Consider the following 12,788-nt stretch of genomic DNA (forward strand, 5'->3'; position numbering starts at 1 on the left):
ACGATATTAAGGCTAAAGGGTCAAGATAACTTGAGTTCAGATACAGAACTGCCAAATTTAAAAGAAAGGTGGAACAGACTAAAAAGGCTGAATGTTTACTCCTGCTCCTAAATTATTTTCAACATACAAAATAAACTGCACTGAGTGCTCTCAGCATAATTGCAACCCTCATTTCCCAACATCTTGCAACTTGTACATATCTAAAATATTCCATCATACCAACCACATTCTCTAAAGCCAGTAACATGCTCCCTTCTTTCTTGTAGATGGATGCATAGAACATAAGGCAGTATGTTCTATTCAGTGATCAGATCAATATTCAATGATCAGAAAAGACTAGGCCCACTTTTATATCTGCTGTGTAGCAAACTGTAATCTGATGATCATTTGCTACAATATCTAGTGAGCCTGAGGCATTGAGCTTAAGGACTGCAATTATCTTCATAGCTCGGAACACTGCTTCCCATTCTCTGATTCTAGTTTAGCTGCAAGAAGTAACATAATCAGTGACAGCCTTCTTGGTAAAGTGAAGCCACCTGAAATATTGTTCTTTAATAATGAGATGAGCCCACTGAAGATTTTGGATATGGCCTCATTTTCTCCAATGGTACATCCCCGAAACATATATGGACCACCTATGAGCACAATAAAACATTGCAGTCAAACACCCTCACAAATTTATTACAAGGCATCAAATTTAATTTGTAGAATGGAAAAAATAACTGGGAAAAAAAGGTTGTGTATCTGTAAGGAATTGCTCAGTCGTTTTAATAGTGTTGTAGTATGGTCCTTTGTGCCTGTTAATGTGATATGTCAGGCACTGGGGAAAACCAATTTCATGGAATGCTCCTGCATTAAGAATAATACTCTAATGGCATTGAGGCTTCCGACTTCTTTCAGTGTATGACCTGGATGCGGTGAGAGCCCATTGCAATCGGATAGGCAGCAGACATCTGGTGCAGAATGATCCAGACATACCATCCACTATATTGGACCCTTAGACATTCAATATGTTTCTGTAGAACAGATGAAGTGTGGTCAAATTTCTAGATCAGCATCTCTTTGTACATTCTTAAGGAACACAATGCATGTTGCTCTGTAGCATATGTTTAAAAAGCAAACTCCATAGTACATTATTGATCGTTTTCCTGTGAATATAAAGTGCTTTATTTTGATTGTTCATATACTGTCCAAAAATATTTACCCTATGTGTTTTACAAAATGTCCATAAACAAATATCAGCAGATTTTTAAATGCAATAGAATTAAACCAAAGGCATGTTGTCCAAAGAGCCTCGTTTCATACCAAATAGTATTTTTAAAAAGGAATCCCTTGTTGAAAATTCATGTTTATGGCATCAGTTCTTATGTCATTAATGCAGACTCAGCAGTGTAGGGAAATCATTCTATGATTTGGAGGAATGTGTTCCGAGGAATCATGCAGCACGATCATAACTTTGTTTGACTATCATCATTGCCCTTTGCAGTTGCTCATAAGTCACAAACATTATCACATTCCAGCTGCCAAGGCGCAGATAAGAGGGAAGAAACCTACAATAGAAATGAACACTGATAGTGAGTCCAGAATGTTTAAGACATGGTGGGAGAAGAAAACAACAGTTATATTACTGTTACAAGTCGACTAAGTTGCACATTAAGAACTTCAAGTTAAACTAAAAGCCACAGTGATCTGATAAGAGAATGTGGATTCAGCCAAGAACCTCTGAGAAATTGGACAGAGAGACCTTTGGGTTCAGGTGCATAATTCCTTGAAAGTGGTGTTACAGGTAAACAGGGTGGTGAAGAAGGCATCTGGCACACTTGCCTTCATTGGTCAGAGCATTGTGTAGGAGTTGGGACATCATGTTGTGACTGCGCATGATATTGGTGAGGCCACTTTTGAACTATTGCATTCATTTCTGGTCGCCCCGCTATAGGAAGGATATTATTAAATTGGAAAGGGTTCAGGAAAGATTTACAAGTATGTTACGGTTTGAGTTATAAGGACAGATTGGATAGGCTGGGACTCTTTTCCCTGGAGCATAGGAAGTTGAGGGGTGACCTTACAGAGGTTTATAATGTCATTAGGGCCAGAGATAATGTCAACTGCAAAGGTTTTTTTTCCTAGGGTAGTAGAGTCTAAAGCTAGAGAGTATGTAAGGTGAGAGGGGAAAGATTTAAAAAGGACCTGGGGGACAACGTTTTCACATAGAGAGTGGTGCATTTGTGGAATCAACTGCCAGAGAAAGTGGTAGATGCAGGTACAGTTACAATATTTAAAAGACACTTGGAAGGTATATGAATAGGGAAGGTTTAGAGGAATATAGGCCAAATGGAGGCAAATGAGTCTAGTTTAGTATGAGAAATCTGGTTGACATGGACAAATTGAACCGAAGGGTCTGGATCCGTGCTGTATGACTCTATGATTCTATACAATAGAAAAGACAATAGCTAGACATATACTATGATATGTTAGGGGGCTGAAGAGAGGTTTGGTACATGATGCTTATTGTTTCTCATTCATGTACGTGATCATGCTAATATTATTGAGCATCATGCTAAGACTCTGAACAATGGCAAGACTAATCGGATTTTCTAGATTTGAAATATCTCCTGCTCTGCTTATTACCAGTATGAATCTTTAATATGTAAATATATTCCTGATTTCTCAATTATGTAAACTGGTGTGTAGTTGAGCCAGGATATCCTTGGTTTTGATCCTTGGTATATACTGAACTTGTTTATTTCAGCTGGGCCAACAGGGATATTAGTGCAACTGAGTCTCAGTATGACCCCTAGTCTGGGAGAGAAGATTAGCCAGGTTTCTTACTCCTGAACCTACCCAGCGGTGCCTACTACAACCATGCATCAGAACCAAGTTCAGCTACAATGTCCCTTGTTTGAATCATCAGTTGAGACTGAGTAGCTACGTGATCCTGAGAAACTGACTCCAGTAAGGAAGCAAGGGGAGAAAATCAATAGATAAAGCAAAACACCAATAAAATGTAGATATAGGACGAATGTTTGAGGACTCTGGGGCTATACTTGATGGAGTTTAGAAGGATGGGGGGGATCTAATTGAAACTTACAGATTACTGAATGGCCTGGACAGAGTGAATGTTGAGAAGAAGTTTCCATTGGTAGGAGAGACTAGAACCTGAGAGCACAGCCTTCGAGTAAAGGGAATACCTTTTAGAATGGAGATAAGATGAAACTTCTTCAGCCAAGAGTGGTGAATCTATGGAATTCACTGCAACAGAAACCAGTCAAGGCCAGGTCATTGAGTATATTTAACACTGATACAGACACCTTCCTCGTTGTCAACGGCATCAAAGCTTACGGGGACAAAGTTGGAGAATGGGGTTGAGAAACTTATCAGAGCTGAAAAAGTGTTGCTGGAAAAGCGCAGCAGGTCAGGCAGCATCCAAGGAGCAGGAGAATCGACGTTTCGGGCATGAGCTCTTCTTCAGGAATGAGGAAGAAGGGCTCATGCCCAAAGCGTCGATTCTCCTGCTCCTTGGATGCTGCCTGACCTGCTGCGCTTTTCCAGCAACACTCTTTCAGCTCTGATCTCCAGTATCTGCAGTCCTCACTTTCTCCTGAGAAACTTGTCAGCCATGATTGAATGGCGGAGTAGACTCAATGGACTGAATGGCCTCATTTCTGTTCCTATGTCTTATGGTCTTATATACTTTTCTGTTAATTAAATTGAATGAGATTAATTTACCCTTTGTAAAAAGCTGTTGGTCCTTCATTACTCAGCATTTTCCAAGCACAATTGAGCGCACTCTTGTAGTGTCCAGGAGCAGAGTTCATGTACCTCGTCTTTACCACATCAACAGGAGAAGCTGCTACTGTTGCACAAAACCCTGCGCCAAAGGCTGAGAGGAAGTGGCACGGAAAGTTATCTACAAATTAGAACAAATTCTGATCAGTTTTCGAGTTTGCATCTGTTAAAGTGAAGACACGAGATTATAATCAACTTGTACCTTCTGTGTAAGGAAGAGTATACTATAACGTTGTATATCTGGATGGGGTATCAAGCTTTCTGGATTAAATTTAGCACAGTGAAAATGTGTGCCTTTACGATGTGCTTAATCAAAGTCTCTGGCTAAGCTCTGTGTTTTGTTGCAGAAGCTTAATGAAATGAAAGTTGGCATTATTCAGTACTGAATTATTTTATACACAAACTTAAAATAATAGGAGTAACCTAAATATTAATAATGTAAAACAAAATGGGAGAAAAGGATTTCGGGTTCATTCTTTGTTTCTCTTAGTCTCACTGTGAATCAAGATTTGTTGGTCTGGTAACATTCCAGAAATCATGCATGCTTACAAGAGCCAACCATATATATTTGAACAGGAAGTTCTTTATTTGAAAGACAATTCTCTGAAAGTCATGTGAATCAACATCAGTCCTATCTCAATGTGAGATTTTTAGTCACATGTCAAGTTAGCATCAGGTACAGACAGTAGAAATCAAGTGAAAAGAGTATAAAAGCAGTAGGAGTATACTTAAGAGGGAAATCAGGAGAGCAAAAAGGGGACATGAGATAACTTTAGCAAATATGGTTAAGGAAAATCCAAAGGGATTTTATAAATATATTAAGGACAGAAGGGAAACTAGCGAGAGAAAAGGGCCCCTTAGAGATCAGCAAGGCAACCTATGTATGGAACCACAGGAGATAGGGGAGATACTAAAGGAGTATTTTGCATCAGTGCTTACTGTGGAGAAAGATATGGAAGATAGAGAACATGGGGAAATAAATAGGAACATCTTGAAAAGTAACAAAGAGGATTGACGAGGACAGAGTGGTGGACGTGATCTGTATGGACTTCAGTAAGGCATTCGACAAGGTTTCTCGTGGTAGACTGGTTAGCAAGGTTAGATCACACGGAATACAGGGACAACTAGCTATTTGGATACAGAACTGGTTCCAAGGTAGAAGACACACGAAGGTAGGAGGTGTTGCAGGCCTGTGACCAGTGGTGTGCCACAAGGTTCGGTGCTGGGTCTACTGCTTTGCTTCATTTATATAAACTATTTGGATGTGAACAGAGGAAATATGGTTTGTAAGTTTGCAGATGACACCAAAATTGGAAGTGTAGTAGACAGCGAGGAAGGTTACCTCAGAGTAGAATGGGATCTTGATCAGATGGGCCAATGGCTGAGGAGTGGCAGATGGACTTTAATTTAGAAAAATGTCAGGTGCTGCATTTTGGAAAGGCAAAGCAGGACTTATACACTTAATGAGGAGAAAGTGAGGAATGCAGATGCTGGAGATCAGAGTCAAAGAGTGTGGTGCTGGAAAAGCACAGCCAACCAGGCAGCATCCAAGGAGCAGAAGAGGAAAGGCTTATGCCCAAAGTGGTTGATTCTCGTACTCCTCGGATGCTGCCTGACCAGCTGTGCTTTTCCAGGACCACACTCTTTGACACTTATGCACTTAATGGTACGGTCCTGGGGAGTGTTGCTGAACAAAGAAATCCGGCAGTGCAGGTTCATATTTCCTTGTAAGTGCAGTCGCACATAGAAAGGGTAGTGAAGAAGGTGTTTGGTTTGCTTACCTTTATTGGCCATTACATTGAGTTTAGGAGTTGGGAGGTCATGTTGCAGCTGTCCAGGACTTTGGTTAGGCCACTATTGGAATAGTGCATGTAATTCTGATCTACTATAAGAAGGGTGTTGTGAAATTTGAAAGGTTTCAGAAATGATTTCAAGGTTGGAGGATTTGAGCTATAAGGGGAAGTTGAATAGATTGGGGCTGTTTTCTCTGAAGTGTCGGAGGCTGAGGGGTGACCTTATAGAGGTTTTGTACAGTCATGGGGGGCATGGATAGGATAAATAGACAAGGTATTTTCCTTCGGGGAGGGGGAGTCCAGAACTAGAAGGCATAAAATAAAGGTGAGAGGAGAAAGGTTTAAAAGAGACCTAGGGGCAACTTTTTCACGCAGAGAGTGGTGTGTGTTTGGAATGAGCTGCCAGAGGAAATGGTAGACGCTGGTACACTGACAACATTTAAAAGGCATCTGAATGGGTATATGGTTAAAAAGGGTTTAGAGGGATATGGATCAAATGCTGGCAAATGGGACTAGATTAATTTAGAATATCTGGTCAGTATGGATGAGTTGGACCAAAGAGTCGATTTCTGTGCTGGTATATCTCTATGACTCTAAATATTATTCGTTTGACTCCAGCCAGCACATTAGTACGTGATATTAGTGATAGCCAGGAAAGCTGGCTGGTAATGTTGTTATAATATTTATTTTGTTGCGTACATAAATACTGAATAAATTTGATAATTGCAGCAATGTGAAAATGGAGTAAATGTCAAACACAAATAAGACAGTAAAATATTAGAAATAAATAGGGAGTTAGGTAATTTCATTCAATGTTATCCATGATAATCTATTATTTTAAGAATCAGAATAAACTTGAATTTCCATGTCTTTTTCACTGCTAAAAACATACACTCCTTTGTCTTGCCCCCACCAAAGGGCAAGACAACTTTTTTTTCACTGGATGTGGGAGGCCTTGACTTATGATCTATCCCTAATTATCCTTGCAAAGGTGTGGGTGAGTTGCCTTCCTATACACCTTGGGGTGTGATTAAGGGCATGGTTAGTTCCAAAGCACAAGACTATAGTATTACTGACAGTGTATCAGCAGGCCCCTTTGCCTTTTCAGTATCCAGTGCCTTCAGCTCTTTGTTGATACCAATCTGATACCATGTGGACTGAATCAAATTGGCTGAAGACTGGTATCTGTGATGCTAAGGACTAGAGGAGGAGGCTGAGATAGATCACCAGCTGTCACTTCTGGCTGAAGAAGGACATATCAGTCTCGTGTTTCGTTTTGATGTGCTGGACTCGTCTATCAGTGAAGACAGAAATATTTGTGGAGCTTCCGCTTCCTGTTACTTGTCTAGTTGTCATAGAGTCATAGAGATGTACTGTGGCAGGACTGCATTGCTTAGATCTGATCCGTTGGTTGCAAGATCACTGAGCAATGTCTGTAGCATATGGCTTCCACTGTTGAGCATGCAAGTAGTCCTGCGTTCTATGGGCTATTGCAGGTTGCAGCGTGACATAGATAGGATGCAGAGCTGGGCTGAGAAATGGCAGATGGAGTTCAACGTGGATAAATGCGAAGTGATCCATTTTGGAAGGTCAAACTCGAATGCTGAATATAGGATTAAAGACGGGATTCTTGGCAGTATGGAGGAACGGAACTTGGTGTTCAAGTACATAGATCCCTCAAAGTTGCCACGCAAGTGGATAGGGTTGTTAAGAAAGCATACGGTATTTTGGCTTTCATTAACCAGGGGATTGAGTTTAAGAGCTGCAAGGTTTTGCTACAGTTCTACAAAACCCTCGTGAGACCACACTTGGAATACTGTATCCAGTTGTGGTCACCCTAGTTCTGAATTGCTAGATTGGTTCAAAATTTCTCCCATTTTGTGCAGTTCCAGTGTCACACAACAAGATGGAGGGTATCTTCAATCTGAAGATGGGACATTGTCTCCCATCAAGAATGTAATAGACAGATGCATCTTCAATTGATTAAATTGAGTTCAATCAATTTTTCACTCTTGTTGGTTCCCTCGCCACCTAGTGTGGACCCAATCTAGTTGCTATGACTTTAGATGGTAGATGGATCTCAGCAGGTCTCTTTGTCCATGCTTGACCTGATGTCACAAAATTTCTTCAGGTCCACTGTCAATATTCAGAATTCCCAGGGCAACTTCCTCTTAACTATATACCACTGTGTTGCCATCTCTGCAGGGTTGCCCTGGTGGTGGGACAATGCATACCCAGGGATAGTGATGATGGTGTCTGGGATGTTATTTGTAAGGTATAATTCCATAAATATTACAATGTCAGACTGTTGCCTGATTACCCTGTGAGATAGTTCTTGCAACATTAACATAAGGCCCCAGATGTTAATAAGGAGGACTTTGCTGGGCCAACATGATGTACTTGCCCGTGTTGTCTCTAGTACCTCAACTGATTCTGATTTGTCCGTCTGGTTTCATCGCTTTTCTTACCCTTTGTAGCAGTTAGATACAATTGAATGGTTTGCTGGGCCATTTCAGTGGGCATAGACAAATCAATCATATTGCTGTAGAATCACATGTTGGCCAAACCAGGTAAGGGGGCTAGGCTTCTATTCCCGAAGGGCATCAGTGAACAGTTTTTACAATAGTCAACAATGATGTCAAGGTTCCTTATACTAGTTTTTAATTCCACATTTATTTATTGCATTTATATTTCACTATCTGCTGTGGCAGGTTTCAAACCCATGTCCCTAGAGCATTAACCTATGGCATCTAGGTAAGTCCAGAGACACAAGCACTGTGCAACCACCTCGCTCAGTATGGTCCTGTAAATTATGCTAAAAGTTCCCTTGCTATATGCAGAGCACAGCATAAGATTCATGTAGACTGAGTACTGATACTAACTGACAACAAAGAAAATGAATATGTTTTGACCCTCTTTTCTGACATTTTCTTTCAATCTGCTAGGATTTTTGCAGCCTTTAGTGTTCATTTCTGTCAGCGCTCTGCTGATTCTTCCATATCATTCTTTTTGTTAAATTCAAATCCAAAATATAAACTAGAATCTGGATGACTTCATGCAGTAGAATACTACATGGATTTCACACTATTAGACAGTAATAAAAATTACTTCCTAGTTTCCTCATTTTGCACTCAAGTGTTTTTATTATGACAAGATATCAACATGATACCCACTTTGCAGCTAAAAATAGGCAACAGCAAGAAATCTGCATCAACACTTCCAGCTTGATTCAGTTTGCTTAAGGCAAAGCTACTTACAGTGTAACACAAAGAGGGCACTTGTACAGAATGCAGCAAAAACAACAAAAGAGGATCTGGAATAAATTTTGCCAAGAAGGTGTTAGCCCACCTGTCAACAGATTTTCCCTCAAAATGGCCTCTTTAATGATATCATAGGTTACAAGTTCTGAACAGTTGACGATGGCATTTCGAGCAATATTGGGAAAAGTTCCTAAAAGCAGAGACAAACAAGGCATGATTAATGTAATAGAAATGCATTCCTTTTCCAGGATTTTTCCAACTCGACTTCCGATGCAGGATCCACCACAATGGAAGTGATTCTGCAAAACAGGCAGGTAGTATCAGAGTGGATCTTTGCAGAGAACAGGCCCCTGTTTCCACAGCAACAGCTCCCACATTTCACTCAGTAAAATTTTTAAAAGTTCCCAAACTCTCTTTGATAGTTCCTGAAAAAATGTGTGTAAGGTGAGTGGCAGATGGGAATAGTGTAGCCATTGGGTAAAGGGTTAAGGAGCAAGGAGCCAAGTGGTGATGGAGTAGAATAATAAACTGTGCAGTTAGGGAGGCACATCAGCTAGGGTGTAGTGTAACAAACAGGAAGCTAAGGAACTAAGGCAGCAGCTGGGTGAGGGGGTAGAGTGAAGGATTGGTGACAGTGTAGGGTGCAAGGTGTGTGAGGTAAAGGTGGCAGGCGGGTGTGAGATTACATTGGTAGATGGATTTTTCACAGGGTAAAGTGGCAGGTGCCAAGTGCCTGAGGCAGTACAACTGGTAGATCAGTGGGTCCGGAGCCAAGATGGGTGAGATGATGGCACGAGGGTCAGGTTTCATGGAATGAGTGTGTGGTTGGGTGTCTGTGGGTGAGGTGCTTGACTATTTGCAGGGTGTGAGGGGTGGGATTGAGTGCCTACCCAGTGATGGTGTTTGGGTGTTAGCTGAGAGTGCTGACTCATTGTGTGTGTGATGCGGGGAGGGGGTATGCCAGATTAATAGTTACCAAGGAATTAGAGCTGGTTTTAATCCTACTGGCTGACTCTTCAGTCTCCAAAGAAGGGTACCAGATACTGCTTAATTGCCCACTGGAAGTTCCAACCTCCTGGGCAATTATTGCATACTTTTGGGGTATGATCAGAGACCATAAGATCTGGGCCATGAAGAGATGTTACACACAAATTTGTACCTTTCCACAGTCCTCGAAATCCTTCTTCTCTGGCGATTGATTTATATGCCTGAAGTGTGCCATGGTATCGCTTTGTAACACCCCTGAGGTTCACTTGTGCCTGGAAACGAACTTTAACCACATCGGTCGGTTGAGCCACTAGCACAGCGAGTGCTCCTGTAGTACATCCTGCCAATAGGCGGACAACCATACCGGTATCTGAAGGAGAGGATTTATCATTATTTCATATACACTATTACACCTAGACAGTAATATATATGAAAACATCTTTTGTTCCAAATTGTTTTATGGTAAAAATATTTGTGTTATTAAACAAGACACATAACTTTCACTTGTCTATAATCCATACCTTACTTTTAAAAAGTCATTAAACTTGCCAAAAGATACTGAACACGGTAACTGCATTCCTTCCATTACTGTACATTGCATTCTAATCTAATGTCTACAACTGCCTTCTGAATATATTCATTGTGTTAACTGTTTCCTAGTCCCCAGTTCGCGCATTGATTTGTGCACTGAAAAATATGCATTTTAAATAACAGTTCCTCCGGCCAATGGGTACATACTACAATCCTGTCCGGCATAAAGTTGTTTGACAGAGTCATAGAGTCCGATTCTTATTGAAGCGAAGATCATCTGTCTCTGGAGGCCGGCAACTAATCCATTGTACAAACTCCTGGGTCCTTCAGTTCTGACGATGGTGCCAATTGTCCCCCAGACGCCGCGGTATTTGATACTTTTGGGAACTCCGACTTCTGAGGATCGTGTGGCTTCGCCTTGAATCTAAACCAGGTGCAAGTGTGTGAGTTCAAGTGGCGGCAGCATGAGAGCAAAACTGACGCATGTTCTGATTTATTTTACTTATGCAACATTTCTTAACATGCAAAATAAATAAGTAAATGCAACGAATCTTTTCACCAAACGTGCAGATATACTCCAGAGTTTACTTTTTTATTTTTTTTAAAAAAACGGATTGTTCCCTCCCCGCCCGTTACCTGTAATCTGACTTTAGAGGTATCCAGGGGAAATGTGATGAGATCAGCAAAGCAAGCTGCTGTGCCAGCACTCAGGATCTGCACACCAGGAGTCACTGGAATGCTTGACGGTTGTAGGCCCACCATCCTCAACACAGACCGTGAAACTTTGCAAAGTGCTAGAAAGAAATAACGGAATCATATTGTCGACAATGCTATTCAGGTTACCCGGAGTTGCTTTTATGATCCTGATTGTGTGTGTGTGTGTATTATTGGTACATTGCTACAAATTGACTTTTTACATTCATGACGCCTAACTATTCTATTTCACACTGCGCCTCGCCATTTTATTTCCATCTTTTAAATCCTGGTAAATTGATGGCAAACACCAGCTCTGCTTATGAGCCCGTGGAATTCACCAGCGTCAGCTTTTTTTTTCATCAAGATATTCTATCCACGACCCTACTCCCACTTCCGCTTCTTGGCCAAAGGCCTAGACCTAAAATGCTGGAGCCTGGTTCCACACTATTAACTCTCTCCTTCACACCCAGTCAACGCTATTCAACCAAGTGTAGCATCGCCCCCAAAGCCTGTTTTAGCCATTGCCAACATCTCTTCGTGTATAAATTCTCCTCTGGAGGCACTCACTGAATAAAGTTCATTGACCAGGTCCCTCTGTAAATACAACACAATGTTTCTTTTTAAAATCAGCCTCTCCAGAAACATTATGATATACCTCTGGGGTAGGGAGGGACTTGAAACTAGTTCAGAGGTTGGGACACTACCACTGCACTATAGGCGACCCTTAAGGCATTAGCCTGGACCTACATCCAGTGACATTGTCAATTCACCACCGTCTCCCCTACAACAATCTGAGATCAGCACAGAATGAGAATCCAGCCTGTAACTTGCTCATTGAATAAAACAAGGAACATCATTAAATTCAGGAACGTTTGTACCTAAGTCAGAAGGATGTTTTCATGTACAAGTTACTTAGACATTGGTTAAAACGTAACTGGAATTTGTGACAAAATATAACGATCGTCCCTGTGAGAAGTGCGGTAAGTCCACAGTACAATCCTTTTAATTCCAGTCCAAGCAATAACGACAACGTTGGAGATTTCTGATCAATACTTTCAAATGGCTCACCATTCAACGGATCGGTGCTTTCTCACACTGCACAGTGAAGAGTAATCCCCTGCGGAATTCTTCGCCCATGTCGACCAGCTGCTGCTGTTCCTTTAAAATGACCACAGCTTTGCCCCTCTGGGGTTTTTGTTGTTATATAACTAAGACAGGTTCGGGTGAGACAACCAAAGTGCAACAAGAATTGGGCGTTCCGAAGTAGGAAGTGTGGGCTGATTGCCCTTATCAGCACCACCTCAGTTTAAATGTGTGGCAACGTTCCATCGAATAAGCGAGAAGCTTGGCTAAAATGTGCAACTCTAACCTTCACCTTTGTTGACCTAAGAGGCCCCACAAAGAACACATCTCCAGCAGCAAAGAGTGATTTTGGAGCCGCTAAATGACGTACAAAGATGAGGATGTTATGAGTTCGTTTATGGGTTTTGCGTTATCTGTAAACATTTACTGTGAAGCGTTGCTATTGAAAACGAGAACCCAAAACAAGTTGAAGTGGGAAGACTTTGCAGTTGCTCAACATCTTGTAAAAGGTGGGATAAGGTGTTTAATCTGTTAGACTTTCACAAGCGACACAAAAGTGCTGCTGTCAATTTCTCAACAACTCAACTTTACAGGGCACTAAGACAGGGAGTTTTGTTATCTTAATTATTTTTATGGTCCTTTTGTCAGTCAT

The 12,788-nt window shown here is 41.2% G+C and overlaps 1 protein-coding gene across 2 annotated transcripts; it reads right to left on the reverse strand.

Annotated features, from left to right (window-relative positions):
- Positions 1–677: 677 nt before the first annotated feature.
- On the reverse strand, positions 678–11,145 carry LOC140485696 (dicarboxylate carrier UCP2-like). Of its 2 annotated transcripts, none has more exons than XM_072584120.1 (6): positions 10,994–11,145; positions 10,565–10,781; positions 9,999–10,196; positions 8,928–9,029; positions 3,727–3,907; positions 678–1,016 (listed from the first exon to the last, which is right to left on the reverse strand). In XM_072584120.1, the coding sequence occupies exons 1-6, from the start codon at positions 11,117–11,119 to the stop codon at positions 998–1,000; spliced, it is 843 nt and encodes a 280-aa protein (XP_072440221.1). In that variant the 5' UTR covers positions 11,120–11,145; the 3' UTR covers positions 678–997. The 2 variants fall into 2 exon arrangements, with proteins under 2 accessions (XP_072440221.1, XP_072440220.1); XM_072584119.1 differs by lacking the exon at positions 678–1,016 and adding an exon at positions 1,039–1,550.
- Positions 11,146–12,788: the final 1,643 nt, after the last annotated feature.

The sequence above is a fragment of the Chiloscyllium punctatum genome, chromosome 14 (genome assembly GCF_047496795.1).
Source record: "Chiloscyllium punctatum isolate Juve2018m chromosome 14, sChiPun1.3, whole genome shotgun sequence".
Classification (NCBI taxonomy): domain Eukaryota; kingdom Metazoa; phylum Chordata; class Chondrichthyes; order Orectolobiformes; family Hemiscylliidae; genus Chiloscyllium; species Chiloscyllium punctatum.